The sequence below is a fragment of the Phalacrocorax aristotelis genome, chromosome 23 (genome assembly GCF_949628215.1).
Source record: "Phalacrocorax aristotelis chromosome 23, bGulAri2.1, whole genome shotgun sequence".
NCBI lineage: Eukaryota > Metazoa > Chordata > Aves > Suliformes > Phalacrocoracidae > Phalacrocorax > Phalacrocorax aristotelis.
The window spans coordinates 4,520,318-4,538,595 of record NC_134298.1 but is presented as its reverse complement, the minus strand read 5'-3'; the positions used below and the strand labels follow the sequence as shown (position 1 = coordinate 4,538,595).

Below are 18,278 nucleotides of genomic sequence, written 5' to 3'. Positions count from 1 at the left end.
GGTCTGCGCGGGGTGGGGGGATCCATTTGTGGGTATTTTAATAAAAAAAAAGGGGGAGGGGGAGTAGTTTGTTTTGTTTTTTTTTTCCTGTGTTTTTTTTGTTTTCTTTCTATAAAGTCCAGAGCTGGTAATGAGGGTGTGAAGGGGGTGAGGACAGGGTGGCCCTCCGAAAATAATGAAATCTCAAAAAAAAAAAGAAAATAATAATCGCTTCCCCTCCCTTGGTAAGGGGAGAGTAAAAAGGGGGGGTGGGAGGGATGGGGGGGCTTGCCCCCTCCCCTCCCCCTGGCCCAGGGGGGAGCGGCCCCCGGCTCCCCCTCCGTAGTGTGAGCTCGGCGGAGGGGTACCTCCGGCCCCCGCTCCCCGCGTTGGGGGGGTCCCACGAGGGGGCTGCAGCTCGCCGGGGGGGAGCGGGAGGAAGAGGAGGAAGGGGTTTTGGGGGGCTGGAGAGGGGATTCGGGACCGAAACCGAGAAACCAAACGACGTTACTAAGAGCTTGGCCGGATCAGTTGGAGTCGGAGTCGGAGGAGTCCCCCGAGGAGGAGGAGGAACTGCTGCTGCCCTCCGAGTCGTTGTCATCCTCATCCTCATCATCCTCGTCTTCATCATCCTCGTCGTTCTGGGGGGGGGAGTGGCAGAGAGGATGGGGAGGGGGTTAGCGGCAGGGCGGGGGGCCCCGGCTCCATCCATCATCTCCCCCACACCCCCTGCTCGCCCTCCCCGCTGCGGCACGGGGGGGGGGGGGGGTGTCCCCACTGCAGAGTGAGGGGGGTGCAACCCCATCCCTCCCGCTGCTGCCACCCCGGGGTGGGGGTGGGGATGGAACAGGGGCGCAGGGCAGGAGTGAGTTTGCAAGGGCTCAGCTCGGGGGTGCCGGGGGCGGGGGGGGGAGCGTGCCGGAGCAGCGCGCGGGGGTCCTACCCTCACCTCTGCCACTGCCTCGCTACACGATCCGAGGTAGGGTACCCGACCCGCCTCGTGCCTCAGTTTCCCCCCTCTAAAGCCAGGGAAGGAAGAGGCGTGAGCTGAGACCAACGAGGGGGTCGAAACACCTCACCTGTCCGGTGGCGAGCACAAGGCACGGACACGGTTTCTGGCCCCAGCGCCATCCAGCATACTCTGATTTCAGTTGCACCGGTGTAAAACTTTGACTCTGGTGACTTACTCGGCATTCACACTGGCGCAAACGGAGCCGAGACCAGACTCAGTATCTCCACCAGGAAAAAGACAGGAGATTTTTCTCTGCTCACTGGGGGCTCTGCACAACCCGCACCTCTACGTCCCGAGGCTGCTCCTAACTACGCCCCGCGGCTGCTCCTCGCACCCTCCCCGGGAACGCCGGGTAGTGGGGGGGATCCCGTTCCCCTTCGCCTCCCTCTGTCCCCCCACTTCCCAGGAGCTCCTCCGCCACGGTCCTATCTGAGCCCGGGTGCGGATGCCCCCCAGCCCCGGAGGAGGGTGAGTCGGGGGGCGGGGGGGTGGGGGGTGGGGCAGAGCGAGCGGTACGGGAGCGGAGCGGGGCCTGGGATGGCCCCACCGCCCTCCCCGCGGCACGCACCGCAGCCTCACCTCGTCCCCGTCCTCACTCTCCTCCTCGCTGCTGGACTCCGAGGAGTCGCCACCCTCTTCTGACGAGTCACCGTTGTCATCGTCGTCATCCTCATCTTCGTCGTCATCTTCCTCCTCCTCTTCCTCCTCGTCATCGTCCTCTGACTCCTGCAGGGCGGGAGGGGGTTGGTCGCGGGCGGGCACCCCGGGACCCCAGCACCCATGGGTGCACCACCCCATCCTTGGCCGTCAGCCTTTGGGTTCCTCCATCCACCGAGCGGGACCAGGTGGCTCCTACCCCACACCCTGCCTGGGAGCCTTTCCCCATTTATCTTACAAATGGCCCCAAAAAGGCTCCCGGAGTGGGAACAAGGGGATGGCGTAGACTGTAGAGGGGCAAAATCAGAGCTGGGTGGGTTTTGAGCACAGATTTGGGGAGGGCCCTTGGTTTATTGTCTCAAGGAGAGGTCTGGGTCCCCCCAGGACGCCCATCCCAGGGCGGTGGGTGCCGGCGGTCCCCAGCGCAGAGCACTCACCGACTTGGACTGCATCGTTGGCTTCATCTTGGGGTTGGGGCCCCGGATCTTCCCTATGCTCTTGCGTTTCTGCAGGGGGTGGAACAAAGCAAAACCATTTAGAGCTGCAGGGCTTGAGATAAGCTCCTTCCCCAGGGCCTGGCACGGAGAAAACCCCACTGCTGAGCTGCTACAGGGGTGAATCCCTTTGAGGGGCTCCCCTGAGCTTGGCTCATCTACCGCACAGCCTAACCTCACCCCGGGCTGAGCCCAGCCCAGCCCCAAGCCCCCGGGTCCCCCCCACTGCGGCACCAGGTGGATACTCACATTGGAAGTGTGTTCCTTGTAGGCAGCCCGCTCCTGGGGTGAGAGGCTCTGCGGAGACAGGGGAGATGGTCAGGGTGCAGGGAGGGCTGGGCAGGCATGGTGAGGGGAAGGACTCTAGCACAGGGCACCCCCTCCCCGCATATATTTATTTCAAGGCCCTTTAAGCTACAAAATGGCAAAGAAGGGTCTGGAGATGGTGGTTCCCAGAGGAAGACTGCGAGCAGAGACCATGCCAAGCATCCCCAAGGACATCCAACCCCAGAGCCCCCTGGTGCCCCCCACCAGGCACAAGGGTCCAATGCTCACCTTGAGCCAGATGTCGAGGTGCACCTTGTACTGTTTCTGCTGCTCCTCTGCCAGTTTTTTGTAGTGGTCCTTCTGGCCCTGGGAGATGCGCTGCCAGCGGCTGCCGATCTCCACCATCCGCTCCTTCAGCGGGAGGTGGTTCAGCTCCCCGTTCGACAGCAGCTCCTGGGAGAACTTCTGGTAACCGTTCCTGCAAGCGGGGAGCACAGAGACCGGATCAGATGGCATGCATGGCCACAAGCAACCCGCGCTAACCACCAGCCATCCCCACCACGGTTCAGCCCACGCTCCCTCCACCCCAAGGCTGCTCCAGGCTCTTTTGTACCAGCCCGCGTGCCCAGCTGGGCCAGCCAGACCCAGCTTTTCGGACCCCAGACCTCAGGTACTCACATAGGGGGTTTCTTCGGCTCTCCCTGGAACTTCATTTTCTTGGCGGAGTTGGTGGAGCATGGAGGGGCCCGCATCTCGCTCAGCTCCCTCTGAGCGGGAGGAGAAAGAGGGGTCAGGGAGACACGGGGAGCACTGCTGCAAGGGCACAGCGAGGGGTGGGACGGAGCAGGGACCCACCTCGTATCGCTTCTGATCCTCCGCCGCCTTCTTGATCCACATCAGCTTCTCCTTCTTCTCCATGTTGTTCCAAGTGGCCTCCATGGCCTTCAGTGCCTTCCCCCGGTCATTCTGCAGCACAGACCCCCCACGCCACATTACAGATGCACCCAAGATGCCTGGGGTGCCAGGGTGCTACCGCCAGCTCTGCCACGGACCAGGGGACACCCGCTCCCTCGCTGTGACCCCTGTCCTCCCCGTGCCTCCCAACCCGCTGCCTTGGGTGTGAAAGCAGGGGGAGAAGGTGCAGGGCAATTCCTGCTGGTGGGAGCAACGATCCCACTTCCAGCTCCCTTCCCAGCCCATTGCTCACCTTGAAACGAGCCAGGTAGTCTCCGATGACGCTCTGTTGCCAAATCTCCTCGGCCGTCTTGGGAGACTCAGGCAGCTTCCCACGCTCCTCTTTATCTGAGCCGTGCTTTTTCTCCGACTGCGCCTTCATCGCCGCCTCCCGCGCTTTGTACTTGGCCTGCGCAAGGGTGCATGGCGGGGCTGAAGGGGCAGCACGGCCACCCGGGCACAAGCCCCCGGCCACCAAGCACCAGGAGGGCACGCAGCAAGATGCTGCAGCTTCCCCCACTGCTGTCCCCACTGTAGCACCAGCAGCCCCCCACCATTGACCTCCCCCCGCCAGGAAAACCAGAAAGCCTTTAAACTGAGGCTCAGGGACCCTCCAAGGTTTCTTAAGCTGCTGGGTTTTGACCCACCAGGTCATGAAAGGGAGAGGGAACAGCCGGGAGGACCCATCGGTACCGACACCGGTGCCTGGGTGATGGCTCGCCAGAGCTGTGATGCTCCTGGGGACAACTGTCCCCTGCCTGCAGTGCCTGGGGGCGAGCAAAGCCCCTCGCAGCAGGACAAGGACAGGCAGCGTCCCCATGGCTGCTGGAGATGCCCAACGGGGCGTGCGAGGGCAGCGGAGACGGGGATGGAGGAGGAGGGTTGGGGACGGTACCAACCTTCTTCTTCTCGGAGAGGTCATTCCACATGCGGGCCAGGAGCCGGGTCAGCTCGCTCTCCGACAGCTCCGGCCGCTCCTCCTGCAGCTGCTTCCGCTTCTCCTCCGAGAAGATGAACATGGCGGAGATGGGCCGTTTGGGCTTCTCTGAGCTGGCCTGCAGGAGGGACAGGGGCCGTGGGTGGGGGTGAGCACACAGAGGGGACCTGCCTCACACTGGCAGCAAGGAACCCCAGGAAAACCATAATGAAAGAACCAATGAAAGAAGCCCTCAGAGCACCCTGAGATGCCCAAACCCCATCCCATGCCTCTGGCATGCACTGATTCATCTCCAGTTGCCGCTCTCACCTTGCCAGTCTCTGGTGAGGACTTTTTGGAGGCAGGACTCGTCGCCCCTTTCCGGTTGCTGCCCAGCATCTTCTCCTCACCAAGCACCCGCTGCTGCTCCTCCTCGGGCAGGCTCTGGGAGGATAGACACGGTTAGATGGCCCGATGCTAAGGAGGCTTTGATGCAATCAGGGAGCAGAGACACTGGGGAAGGGGGACCTAACGCACTCAGTTGTCCTGGTCCAAAAGCCATCCCAGCCAGGGGCCAACATCAGGCACCGCAAGCCTGGCTGCGCAGCCTGGGGCTCCCCATGCCTGTGTCACCCCCATCACAGTGCAATGTCTCTCTTCCCCAGCTCTGTCCCCTCCCCGGCTCAGTCTCATCTACTTCCTCCCCGCAAAGGCAGGGTGGGCAGGTGCCCAGATCCGGTCACACCCCTGGGTTTTCCACCCGCTGCCCCTGCAGATGCAGCCGGGGCCGCGTCACGTCCGCCCGGGGACCGAGCACGATGCTGGGACGGCCTTGGTGCGGCTCCCCCCGCCTACACCCCAGCCAAGGAAAGGAAGCGAGACTCGCTGCCGCCTGCACAGCCGCAGCCACTGGTGGCAACCCTTCCTCCAGCACCAGCCCTCTGCCCACCCCCAGCTTCCTCTCCCGGCTGGGGCGGCCTATCCCCACCTCCCAGTGCCCAACTGGAAGACACTGGGTCAGGCATTAGGGCAGCTGGGGAAGGGTCAAGACTATGTGCAAACACCTCTGCACAGCACCCATGGCTGGGTCCAGCCACATTTCAGGGGGAGCAGAAGAGGGCAGGATCAGTGCAGCCCCTGTTTAACCCATCTCAGCCCCTGGCCAGAGCTCCCTCCCCACATTCAGGGTCTCCGGTACCCAATAGCCGAGGCACCCCCACAATACTCACCTCCAGGAAGCGGAGGAGCTCAATCTCATAGTCTTTCTTTTTCTGCAGGGAGACGGGAGGCGGGCGGTTACACAGAGATCCCCCACCCCACCCCTTCCTCGTGCAGTCCCTGACCCAGCCTCGGCCCCCTCGGCAACAGCATCCTCCACCCAGACCATCTGCTGGTCCCACACACTTGGGACTGGGGAGCCTGAGGACCTCAGGGGGAATTGGTGGTCAAGAGAGCAAGAGCAGGCACTAAGGAAGGGCGAGGGGCTCATTTCCAGTGAAATTTGTAGCCCAAGCTCTCCCACCCTCCTCCTCCCTCCCTCCCCACAGCACCGGTGCCCATCTGCCTGTCCACCCGTCTGTCCATCCTCGGCCACTCACCTGATCACACTTTTTGTGGTACGCGTCCTTTTCCTTCTGGGAGAGCAGTTTCCACTGCTGGCTGCACAGCACCATCCGCTCGGTGCTGGGCACGTCTTTCATGTTGGCCATCAGCTCTGCACAGTACAGGGAGTAGCTATTCCTGCAATTGACGGAGGGACCCAGCATTAGGGACAACCTGCCCCGTTCGTGTCCCCTCTGTGGAGCTGGCTGGATGCTAAGAACCCCGCCGAGGCTCCCCAGCTGCCCTCTGGGTTGCACCAGGCAGTGAAGTGCTCTGCCAGGGCATTTTAGGGAAGCTAGGGTTTAGATTACGCCCTAACCCAGAGCACACAGCATCACCATAAACCTCGCTCAGGTTCTCTGCAAGTATGTATTTAATGTATATTTAAGGACCAGTTTAACGGGGTCATCAACAGCCCATGCCCATGGTCCCAGAAACGACGCTCTCAGGGCTCTCCAAGCCAGGCAGAGCCCCAGTTTCCTCGTTAGCAAGAACCAGCGCCCGCCCGACAGCTCAGAGAGACACACATCCCTCGCACCCGAATGAGGAGGGACAGGACTCACGGAGGGGGCTTTGTGGGTCGTCCATCAAACTTGTCCTTGAGCTGGCGCTCAGCCTTGGTGAGGGTGGAGCGGGTGATGCCCTCCTCGCTGATGTTCAGCTCGGGGTGCTTCTGGATGTAGTCACGCATGATCTCCTGCAAAGGATGGAGAGCAGTCAGAAGAGGGGCTCCGATCCCCGCCTGGCTGGGGGCCAGAGGAGGAGGAAAGAGAAGCCAACCATTGCCCTAATCATCTCCCCAGGGGTACTTCTCCCTTCCCCGAATGCTGCTGGAGGAGGCAGGGCTCAGACTCTCTAGGGACCTGCAGGGATCTGGCTGAACCCCCACACTGGCTATCGGGTGAGGCGGGCTAGCCGGCGGCGGCTGCAGCCGGGAGGCAGAGTGGTTTGGAGTGAACATAGGGACGAGTGTGGAGGGGAACGTGTGAGGCTGCTCCCTACCTCGTACTCCTTCCGCTGTTCCAGGGCCTTATGAATCCATTTCAGCCTCTTTTTATCCGAGAGTTGAGACCACTGCTTGCCCAGCGACTCTTTCACCTCCTTCGTGGTGGCCTGAAAACCCAAAGCCAGAGGTGAGGGCAGAGGGGTAAAATCCAAAAAAAGAAGAAGGGGGAAAAAAAAAAAAAAAAAAGGCAAAAATAGTGTTGCCCACCATCTTGTCCCGGCGGCACCCGGCTTGGGGCCGCGGGGTGGCTGCGAGCCGAGCTCGTGGCCGGGGAAGGGGGTGCGTGCGAGTGTGGGGCATGGCCAGAGGTGGATGTCTGTGCTGGAAATCTTTCCTGCCCTGACTCAGGCTGTGGTCACCCCTTCGACTGTAGGCAAAAAGCAGGATCTGTATCCCCGAGCCTCTTCCAGATGTGCAGAGCCCCTTCTTACCTCCGTCCAGACTGCTGGGAGCTCCTAGCGGTGTCTTCCATCCCGTCCCCCCCCTAAAATGCTTCTCGTTTCCCCCTCCTCTCCCCCCAGCAGCGGGGTACAGGACCCCTCAACACTCACGCTCACACGCACTCCCACCCACCGTACTCACATCTGGACGCACTTTCAAGTAGATCTTCTTCTCGTGGTTATACCACAGCTGCTGGGGGGTCTTGGGTTTTTCAGGGACGTCGGATTTCTTGGCGTTCTGGATGAGATCCGGGTGATCTTCCCTTTACCCGGCAAGGAGGCGGGGAAGGGAGAGCATTACGGAGGTTGCAGGTGGAAGGAGAGCACCCCCTAAACCTCCCTGCTAAGGGGTAACTGTCCCTGCAGGGCTGAGCCTCCAGGGGCTCAGGTACTGGGGGCATCACCAAAAAGAGCAGGAGGGTTTTAGGAGCCCCTCCTGGGGGAGCATCAGCTACAAGCATCCCCTTTAATGCACCAGGCTGGGCTGCACCCCTGAAGCAGCAGCCGGTCGTTGGGAACGCCAGGATCCACCTGGGTCACAGCGACCACGTTCGAAGGGAAGGTCTGGGGGGAATGGGATGGTCGCTTCAGCTTTTAACAGTGGTGGTGACAGGGCGCCTGTCTTCCCATTGCAGACCCTAACCCCCAGAGCGTGGCTGGTCCTCTCCCCCCCTCGCTGAGTGTCCCAGCTGGAGGGCTGCTCTCAGACACCTTTTCCTTGCTTTTTTTTTTTTTTGTTTTCAGCATCTCCCCTTCCCTTCTGCCTTCAAGCCCCAGCACCCATCCGGGCTTCCTCTGTGAGCTACACGCAGGAAGGGAGACTGGCTCTGCCTGGAGTGGCCTGGGGGAATGCCGGGGGGCTGCCCGCTCACCTGAACCTCGCCAGGTTCCTCTCAAACTCCTGCTTCTCTCGCTGGAAGTCCTGGATGTATTTCATCTGGGGACACAAAGCCACCAGGGAGGTGGAGAGGGATGTCAGCACTGGGGAATGGGCAGGCAGATACATCCCTGTTGTCCCTATCGGCTGCGCACCCCACCACCCCTAAAGGGACACGAGGGCTCTCCAGCCCATCACACTGGTCCTGCAGCTCCCAGCTGAGGGTTTCCAGCCTGGCCAAGGATTCAGAGGCAGGATCTCCTCCCTCTCCCTGCACCTGAGCAGCCCTGGGCAAGAGGGCACAGCAGGACTTTGTGCCCGGGATCTTTCCTGCTGGTGGCAAATCCACCCAGACTGAGAACTGGGGCACCCAAAACGCCTGCCCGGGCTCTGGCCGAGCCCAAGGCCACCTCCAGAGCCGGAGGTGAGATGGGCAGCTCTCTTCCCAGCAACTCCCACGGCTCGGAGCAGCGCCTGCCCCTCCATCCCTCGCTCGAACAAGGCAGCCATGGCGGGGCGTGTGATTTAACCCCAGCGGTAAATACAGATCCACCCAACAGCAAAGTCACCATCCAGGTCCGTCTGGAAGAGACGGACCAACGGACAGACCCAGCCAGCCTCCACCCCAAGGATCCTGGGAACCAGGACAGGAAAAGGAAAGGAAGTCTTACTGGTCTGACGGGACTAAACAAGCACCCAGGTTTCTCCCATCGAGAGCTAGATTAAACCCTCACCAGGCAGAGGCTGGGCTCTGATGGTTTTACTGGGAGAGCTGGGCAGGCAGAGCCCAGCACGCAGAGGCACACAACTGGGAAGGGGTTTGCTGATTCCACCCCCGTACCTTTTTCTTCTCGGGAAGCTCCTTGTATTTCTTGGACAGGATCTTGGTGAGATCCAGGTTGCTCATTTCAGGGTGAAGCTTGGCATATTTGGCCCGCTTCTCCATGAAGAAGCGGAAATAGGGAGTCAGGGGCTTCTTGGGGAAGTCGGGGTGTTTCTGGGGAGATAGCAGAGCGGCAGACACTGAGTGCAGAGCTGGCGGCACCGTGGGGGGCACAGCCAAACCCAGCCGGCTCCCAGCTCCCCCCAGTACTGGGGGAGACCTGCCTCCATCCAGCCCTGCTGGTGATCCAGCTCCCTGACATGGGAGCACCCCAGCTTTGCAGGCAAGGAGGGGAAAAATGCTGGGAGCAAGGGCTCCCTTCCCCAAGAACTACAATATCCCAAGGCTGGGTATCTCGGGAGCAGCCTCCAGCCACCCAGAGCTGTTGGCACAGAGTGGTTTTGCTGCCAGAGGGGAAACTGAGGCAGGAGGAGGGGATGTGACCCACCCCCCAGGGACGGCCAGTGGCAGAGCATCGGCTGCCCTGGGGCCACGTGGCTGAAAGCAGCACCCCACCCGACTCGGGAGGCCAGGAATAGGACGGCAGCTTCTCGGCCCCCCCAGTGCTAAACTTGGATGCAGGCTGCCAGCAATACAGCCAGCCATATTAAATGTACCCTGGACTTGGCCCGGGCCCAGAGCCCGTGGCCTCCGGAGCCTTGGGCAGCCGGCTGCGGGGATTACGGGCAGTGAGGTGCCTGCAGGGGCTCTGGCGGCAGAGCCACACAGGTCTGGGGTGCCACATGGGTGACAGCCCCCCATCCCAGGGAAGGGTGATGTCCCCCTTTAGGGACAGACCCCAATTCCTGCTCGATACCTTGAGCTTTTTGCCCTTGTAAGGATTCTTCACGTGCTCTTCAGCGTCCATAATGAGCTCTGTGAGGGTCCGAAACTTCCTCACCTGCGGGGTAATGAAGGGCCACAAAAGTGAACAGGCTGCGCAGGGGGCAGGGCAGATCCCTGCTCGGCACTGAGCCATGCTCGGCACAGCATAAACCCACAGGGTTTTGTAATGCCACCGCGCAAACGACCCGACCCAGCGCCTCCGAAGGCTTTGCAACGCCGACGGCAGCGGGATGGTGCTGGCACTAAGAGCCGAGGACTCGGGGTGCTGAACTCGAGCGTTTCAAATAGCCCTGGGAGGTCACCGGGACGCTCGGTCCCTCTCGTGGAGACACCTCTGAGCCCCGTGCGGCTGTCGGTTACCTCGTTCGAAATCTCCATCCACTTCATCTTGCACATCTCCCCCGAGAAGTCCTTGAAAGCCACTTTCTCCCAATCCAGGTGGGACTCGGTGGTTTTGAACTTGCTCCCGTCATTGGAGGGCAGGTTATTCTTCATGCACTCCAGCAGAGTCAGCATGTCCTCCTGAGACCAGCGGTCTAAGCAGCAAAGAAACAGGCTTAGCAGCAGCGACGGGCAGGCAGCCTTCCCGGCAGGACACAGGGACTACAGCTCCCAGCGTGCAGCTCCGGACCGCACGCCGGGACACGTAATCTCCACATGCTGCCTCTCGAGATTAAAGATCAAAGGGACGTGGCTGTTTCCATCACCCTCGAGCAACTTTCTACAGGCCAAAACAATCTGGGCAAAGCTAGAAAATCCACTCAGTGCAAACCAGAGAGACTCGATCATCCCAGTACACCATCAGATAAGGCGACGGCTCTGCCGCACGGGAGCGGAGGGCTATTTCCTATGCACGGGAGCGAAGCCCTGCGGAGCAAGATGGGAGCGATGCGCTCTCCAGCCAAAGAGACACCCACTTTCTAAGTGGAAAAGATGTGTCCAGAGCAATGGGAAACCCCTCAGTGCTGCTTTTCCTTCAACTCGGAAAGCCTTGCCATCACCTGGGACCTAGCTCCACGTTGACCTCTGCCAAGGTCAAAGCTCAGAGATCACAAAGCCGGGGGGGTGCCAGAGCCCAGCACAGCCCCCGTCTCACAGCGGGGTCCCTGACGGCGCAGGGGTGATGGTTACGCCACCCCAACATCCCCTGAGCTGCCGGGAGGAGCATCCCCAACTCCCATATGAACAAGCTGCTGGGACAGTGGGACAGACAGACAGCAAAGCCGGGGAGCCTGGAACAACTAGGATGCCTCGATGGGTGGCAGTGCCGGACGGGACAGGCAGCAGGCAGGATATCCCAGCACCGAATGCCCCATCCAGCACCGACTCTGGGGCTGCTTCCTCACCAGGGGAATTCCTCTGCAGGGCTCTCTGCCCCGAGCTTCCGTGCCGGCTGGGGAGAGGAGCCCTGGGTGTTGTGCAAAGATGGGTGGCCCTGGGGAAAAGCTGCAAGCCCTGGGAGCGGAAAGAGAGGTCCCTGGGGACGGGCTGGAGGAGGAGCAGAGCCCCAAGCCGCACGCACACGCAGCCCTGCCTGCTTCAGCCTGGGAAGGACGCCCCAACCCAAGGGCTCCCCGGGTGCAGGACTGGCTCTCCATGGTGTCCCCAGCCCCACATCACTGCCGGACGAAGACTGGGGTGTTCGGAGCTGCCGAAGGGACACAGAGCATCCCGGTGAGACAGGGACAGTGCAGCCGGCCATAGATTTGAAGGGAGCATCTCCCTCTCCCTCCGTCCCCAGGAATGAAAACAAGCCCCCAGAAATACCCGGCTGCAGCTCTCCCTCTGCTCAAACTCCACAGGTGCGAAAGCACCACCTCTGCCTCCTGCCTGCCTCCCTGTCCTGCCTCTGCATCGGTCCGGCAAAGGGGAAACCCCCCTTGAGCCCCAAATCTGAGGGATGTTAAACGACACATGGGATCCAGAGCCGGGTGCGGGGAGCACAGCCAGGACCTGCCCTCCCACCCCACTTTGCCTCCTGGACCTGTCAGGTTGGGCGGTCGAGGCAGGAACAGTTTGGGATCTGGCCAGTCTCCATAGTTGCCTCATCAGGTCAATTAGGGATTAATTTGAGGGGGAAAGATGGAAAGAGCCCCCCCATAAAGCAGGGAGCCCAGCAGCTCGGGACGCATCTCCACAGTCCCGGATTCAGAGCCCCAAAACGGGGCGCCCCAAAAAGGGGGAAAAGAGATGGGAAAAGCCCGTCCCCTGCAGTGCCTCTGGGGGGGAATCAGAGCTGGGGGGGGGGGACACCGAGCCCAGAATTTTGTCTTCCTCTTTTTCCCGTCTGCTTTCCAGATCCCCCCAGGCAAGGACCAACGAGGCAGAAACAGGCCGTGAAGCTGGTGCCAACTTTACTTGCAGAAATCAGGAGAAATAACCCAAAGCAGCACAGCCATGAAAATTAAGTGGGGAGGGAGGAGACAAGACCCCCCCCCAACCCTGCCCCCATCAACAAGCCCCCTGCCTCAGTTTCCCCCACACACACAACGCAGGAACGCCTCAAGACCTTTGGCCGTGCATGACCCCCCCCACCAGCAGATGGCCGGAATGACCACAGCTCACAGGGATGTGTAACAAACTGCGGAAACCTCCCAAAACCCTCGCCGGCAGCAGGGTGGGGACAACGGGGACCCCACACTCGGCCCCCCCATCCCTCCATCCCCCTTCCCTCGGGCTGGGGTTTGCTGAAAAACGCCGGAATTGCGGAGTTCACCCGCCAAGATGAATGGGGTTGTCTGTGCCCTGGGACCGATTTATCCCCGGCTCTCCTGGCATCGGCCGGGCCGGGTCTATATTAGGAAAGCTGCCCCGGTGTAATTAAATCCATCTAAAGACCCAGCGAAGGACACGTGCTCCAGCCGGGTTCGCTCGGGGCAACAAACCGACTGCGGCAAGGCAGGAAAAACGGGGGAACCAGGCGGGCGAGGGGGGCCGGACCGCACTCCCTGGGGTTTCGGGGGAGACCCAGGGAGTTTTTGGGTGGTGTGGTAGCAGAGCCCCGCTGCCCAGGTGGACTGCCCCAAATAAAAACGCCCCTATTTTTCTTGTTTTCCTCCCTCTTTTCCAATAAAAGCTGAACCTCTGATGTCATCCCAGGGTCTGGAAGCCGGAGGCCCAAGGTAACGGCTTGGCTTTTAATGCAGCCCAGATGTGAACGGCGAAGGCAGCACCTCTTTGTGCCAGCCCCCCACCCCCCCACCCCCACCCCAGCTGAAACACCAGCCGCCCAAAAAGAGCATCCCCGACGCCGCGAGCCGGTGGCCGCCTTCCACCGGGGGGGCTGACAGTGCACCGGCGCGTGCATCTGCACACTCGCACGCGTGTGCGTGCTCCCCTGTGGCGGAGCCGGCATCGGGAGAGCCAAATCCCCCCGGCACAGTTGGGATTTGCTGGTGCCCGTGCGGCTCCCCCATCCCTCGGACAGAAGGGCTGCCCCGAGGATTTTTTTTAATTATTATTAAAAAAAAAAAAGTGGCAGCGGTGGCATTCCTGTGGGACCTGCAGCGTGGGGCGGGGGGCTCTGGGGGCTGGCCTCACCTTGGTTTTTGGGAGCTGTCATTTCCAAGTCTGCAGGGCACTCGGCTTCGCCGTTCATCCTCCACCTGCCTGCGCCCAGGACGGTCCCCGCCGGCTCCCTCGCGCGCTACCGGAGATCACTCCCGCTCGGCTCTGCAAGGAAAGAGAGACCCCTGCTAGGCACCCCCCTAGGCTGGGGGGACCCCCAACCCCTGATGGGGAACGGGGGGCCTGATGCAGGTGTCTGTGTGTGTCCCCCCCCACTCCCAGATGATTGAGGTGCTGGATCCCCCCCCTCCCCAGCCCTTTGAGGTTTGGGGGGGCCCTGGAGAGGGGTGCGGGGCAGAGGTAATAAGGGAGGAGAAGGTGGGTGCATGGGGGGGGTCCCAGAGATCCTGGGGGGGGGGGGGGGGTGGGGGTTGGAGAGGGGGGATCCTGAACGGTGGCATGACCCCCCACCCTGGTGGGGAGGGAAAGAACAGGGGTGCGTGGGCAGGGGCATGATCCGGGGGGATCCCCACGGATCCAAGGAGAGAAGGGCTCAGGGTATCTGCAGTGGGGTCAGGGGGACCTGAGCCAACAGGGCTCCAAGGGATCTCCTGGAGGGGGGTCACCCCCCCAAAACAGGGGTCTCAAAGGAAGGGGCACCACAGATCCAGTGCGATCCTCCCCGGGGTGGGGGGGCCACAACCCAAGATCCAAGGGGGCTCGGGGGGGGTCACCCATTTGGGGAGCTCTGGGGAAAGACCTCCACACGCCTGGGAGGGGGTCGGGGCTCCCCTGAGGGAGAAGGACATTTCAACTCTAGGGGAAGGATCCCCCCCCAGATCCCGGGCGGGTGAGCCAGTGAGAGGCCTTGGTGGGGGGACTCCAGAGCCTGGGGGGGGTGGGGACAGGGGGGAACAGGACGCCAGCCTGTGGGGGGAATCCCTAGGGGGGATCCCGTGGCAGAGGGAGCCGGGCCTCATCACCCCGAGGGGAGAGGCCGAGGGCCCTGGGGAGGAGGGGGGGCCCTGGGGAGGCAGGCCCCAGGCCTGTGGGGGGCCCAGGGGGAGCCAGGCACCCGAAGGGGGATCCTGGGGGGGGTCTAGGAGAAACCTGGGCCTTGGGAGGGGTGCTGGGGGGATCCAGGCCGAGGGCCAGAGAGAGGATCGCCCTGGGGGGGCATTGAGGATTGGCCCTGTGGGGGTGCAGGACCCACCAGGCCCTGGGGGATCGCTGTGTGGGGCAGATCCACCCCGGGGAGGGGGGGGGGCGATCTGGGACCGCCTCAGGGGGGGATCAGTCCCCAGGGGGGTGGATGGGGGATCCCCCGGGGGGGGGGGATGAGCCCTCAGGGCGGGGGGTGGATCGCTGCAGCGTTGGATCGGCCCCCGCGGGGGGCGGATCTGGGACCACTTCGGGGGTTGGATGCGGGATCGCCCCGGGGTGGGATCAGCCCAGCCCCCCCGGGGGTGGGGGGGGGGACCAGGGATCGCCCCGGGGGTGGGGAAGGCGGGATCGTGGCAGGGGGAGGGATCCATCGGATCATCGCGGGGCGTGGCGGGGGGCGATCGCGCTGCGCGCGCAGAGGGATCCCCGTGGGGGGGGGGAGGGTGGTGGGGGGATGGGGGTGCAGGATCCCCCTGGGGGGCGGGGGGGGGGGGAACCGGATCCCGCGCCGGGGGGGGGGGGGGGGTGGAGGAGGAGGAGGAGGAGGAGGAGGAGGAGGAGGAGGCGGGGGAGGAAGGGGCCGGGCCGTCGGGCGGAGGCGGGGAGCCCGCACATGCCCTGCGCCGCCGGCCAGCTCCAGTCTCCTCCTCCGCCAGGCAGCAGGAACCGGGTGGGACCGAGCGCGGGCGGCCCCGGCGGCGCCTCCCCGGTCCCCTCCCGCCCCCGGTTCCCACCCGGGCGCCAGCGAGCCGCGCTCCGCGCCTTCCCCCCCCCCCCCTCCCGCCACCACCCGGGCGGACAATGGAGGCGAGTCCGGGGGAGGGGGGGGGGTCCGGGGGAGCGGAGAGGGGGAGCCCCCTCCCCGGCCCCCTCTCCGCTCCCCCGGCCCCCCGGAGCGATGCGATGCACCGCGGCTTCCCCCCCCCGCCCGCCCTGGCTTCCCCATCCGCCATCCCCCCCGTCGTTACCGGCCGGCGCGGCCGCTCTCCGCCGCGGCACACAATGGCCGGGCTGCGCCCGCCTCCGCCCGCCGCTCCTTCCCCTCCACCCGTGCAGCCGGCGCGGTTATAAAGCCGAGACAAACCCACCTCTCCGGGCTGCAAAGGGGGGAGGAGGAGGAGAGGAGAGAAGGAGGAGGAGGAGGTGGAAGGAGGAGGAGGAGGAGGGGGGGAGCTCTAGCCGAGCCGCCGCAGCCCCAGCCCCGCGCCGGAGCCGCTGGGGGAAGAAGAAGAAGAAGGAGGAGGAGGAGGAGGGGGAAGGGGGGGCGGGGATGCCCGGCTGGGGGCGGCCGGGCAGCTGCAGCGAGCCGGGCGAGGGCAGCGCGACCTCCCCGCACCGACCCCCGGGGAGCGGCTCCTACCCAATCCATCCCCCCCTCCTTTCCCACCGCCACCACCGCCGCCCCCTCATCCCCCCCCCCCACCCCCCCCCTTCGCGACCCCTCCTCGAGCCCAGAAACACCCACCCACCCAGCGGGGGGCTGGAGCCCCGCTCCCGGTCCGGAGGGAAGAAAGGAAGAAAGAAGGGGGGAAGAAAGGCGGAAAAAAAAAAAAAAAAAAAGGAAGGGGGTGGAAAATATAAAAAGAGAATAAGGGGGGGGGGGGAAAAAAAATAAAGCGCGGGGAGGGGGTGGGGGAGAAGCGGACGAGCCCGGGCACGCACCCGGCGGAGCGCGGCGCCGAGCTCCCCGCCGCGGCGCGGGACTCACCCGGGCTGGGGAAAAACAACCGCCCAGCGCTGGAAGCCTGCCCCCGAAATCCAGCTGCGGCAGCCGGGGAGGGAGGGAGGGCGAGCGGGAAGGAGGGAGGGGAGCGAGGAGGAGGAGAGGGAAGGGAAAAGGAGGGAGAGAAGGGGGGGGGGGGGCACACCGAGGCCGCCGAGCCCCGCGCTCCCCCCCGCCCCGAGCCCCAGCGCGGTGCCCCCCGCCGGCGCGGAGCGGGCCGGAGCGGGCGGGCGAGCCCCGGCGGCGGCTTCCTGCCCGCGGGGCCTGCGCGGAGCCCGGCCTTTTCTCTTTCCTTTATATATATAAAAAAATATATCCCTCCCCCTGCGAAAACAAAAAAACCCGACCCCCCAAAAAAAAAACAACAACCCCTAATCCCCCCGTTTTCGGCGGGTGCGGAGCCCCCCTTCCCGGCGGAGCGGCGGCGCCTTACCGAGCCCGGTGCGCGGCGGCAGCGGGAGCCCGGGGAGGAACAAAGCGCCTCCTCCAGCCCCGCCGGCGGAGCGGCGCGGCGGCGAATGGCGAGCCCGGGCGGCGCGGCACGGTCACGGCGCGGCGCGGCTCCGCTCCCCCGGCGCAGGCACGTACCTGCGGCCCGGCGGCTTTGGGGGGCCGGGGCTCGGCGGGGCCGGGGCTCGCTCGGCGGGGCCGGGGCGGGGAAGCGGCGGTTGAACGGCGGCCAGCTCTGCAGCGCTGGCCCCGGGCGTGGACGCGCTCCAGTCCCCGCAGAGACGATCGCGCTTTCCCCCGCCTCCATGGCGCTGCGTTTTCTCTTCCAATCAGCCGGGCTCTGAGCGCCGGGGTCCGCCGCCAGCCTCCGCCGCTCCCCAAGCGGCACCGCCGGCCGCCGCCGCCGCCCCGCGCTCCCGCCGCTTTCGCCGTGTTTTTTATTGCTCTTTGCTTTTGCAACACTGTGGCGAGAAGAAAAAGAGGAGGAGGAGGAGGAGGAAGGAGAGAGGAGGGAAGGGGGGGGGAAAGGGAAAGAAAAAAAAAAAAAATCTCCTTACATGTGCAACAATCCTCGCCCGGCGTTTGCATAAAAAAAAAAAAAAAAAAAAAGGAGAGAGGGAAAAAAAAAAAGGGGGGGGGAAGCGGAGGGGGGGGGGGGGGAGCGGAGGGGGGGAAGCCGAGCCGAGCCGCCTCCCGCCCCGGTGGGTCCCCTCCGCCGCGGCGGGGCCGCGCTCCCTGCCCGCCCCGCGGCCCCGGGCAGCCCCGGGACACGGCCGCGGTGGGGGGTTTCCCCGGCGGGGCGGGCGAGGGGCAGTTTCCTCCCCTCCCTCCGCTCCCCTCTCCCTTTCTCCTCTCTCTCTCTCTTAATTTTTTTTAATGCAATTTCTCCAACTCCACCTTTGTTGTGCTGGGCGTCATTCCCCGCAGCCAATCCCGGCCGGGCAGCTGCCTGCAAATTACCGGCCATCCCAAGCTGCCTGCAAATTACGGGGCCATCCCAGGCTGCCTGCACGCCACCGGCCACCCCGGGCTGCCTGCACGGCACCGGCCGCCCCGCCGCCGCTCGCACGCTACCGGCCGGCCGAGGCTGGCTGCGCTATGGCCGCAGGCCGCCCGTACGCCACGGCTGCTCCAGGCCGCCGCCGCGTTCCCGGCCGCCCGCGCGCTACCGGCGAGCTCCGGCCATCTGCGCGCTACCGGCGAGCTCCGGCCATCTGCGCGCTACCGGCCGCCCGCATGCTACCGACGAGCTCCGGCCATCTGCGCGCTACCGGCCGCCCGCATGCTACCGACGAGCTCCGGCCATCTGCGCGCTACCGACGAGCTCCGGCCATCTGCGCGCTACCGGCGAGCTTTGGCCATCTGCGCGCTACCGGCGAGCTCCGGCCATCTGCGCGCTACCGGCCGCCCGCGCACTACCAGCGAGCCCCAGCCATCTGCACGCTACCGGCCAGGCCGGTGCAGGCAGCTCTGGCAGGCACCTGCTGCAAGGCAGCGGGGA

The 18,278-nt window shown here is 64.1% G+C and overlaps 1 protein-coding gene across 17 annotated transcripts; it reads right to left on the bottom strand.

The window, feature by feature from the left end:
• Positions 1–67: 67 nt before the first annotated feature.
• Positions 68–17,464, bottom strand: UBTF (upstream binding transcription factor). 17 transcript variants are annotated; one of them, XM_075117174.1, is made up of 22 exons: positions 17,335–17,464; positions 13,474–13,605; positions 10,294–10,469; positions 9,905–9,988; positions 9,046–9,201; positions 8,200–8,264; positions 7,461–7,590; positions 6,884–6,994; positions 6,445–6,578; positions 5,878–6,019; positions 5,509–5,550; positions 4,610–4,723; positions 4,263–4,418; positions 3,617–3,772; positions 3,265–3,375; positions 3,088–3,176; positions 2,698–2,887; positions 2,392–2,439; positions 2,086–2,154; positions 1,571–1,717; positions 1,059–1,178; positions 68–620 (listed from the first exon to the last, which is right to left on the bottom strand). In XM_075117174.1, the coding sequence occupies exons 2-22, from the start codon at positions 13,529–13,531 to the stop codon at positions 507–509; spliced, it is 2,412 nt and encodes an 803-aa protein (XP_074973275.1). In that variant the 5' UTR covers positions 13,532–13,605; positions 17,335–17,464; the 3' UTR covers positions 68–506. The 17 variants fall into 17 exon arrangements, with proteins under 17 accessions (XP_074973275.1, XP_074973274.1, XP_074973279.1 ...); XM_075117173.1 differs by lacking the exon at positions 17,335–17,464 and adding an exon at positions 16,916–17,053; XM_075117178.1 differs by lacking the exon at positions 17,335–17,464 and adding an exon at positions 16,916–17,053 and having other exon boundaries at positions 7,470–7,590.
• Between the last annotated feature and the right edge of the window lie 814 nt (positions 17,465–18,278).

Coding starts and splice junctions, on each gene's coding strand:
- UBTF (XM_075117174.1), bottom strand. CDS start 13,531: ATGAACGGCGAAGCCGAGTGCCCTGCAGACTTGGAAATGACAGCTCCC. Junction 8,265..9,045: donor AGCTTCCCGAGAAGAAAAAG/GTACGGGGGTGG, acceptor TTGTGTCCCCAG/ATGAAATACATCCAGGACTT. Junction 7,591..8,199: donor AGGAACCTGGCGAGGTTCAG/GTGAGCGGGCAG, acceptor TGCCGGGTAAAG/GGAAGATCACCCGGATCTCA.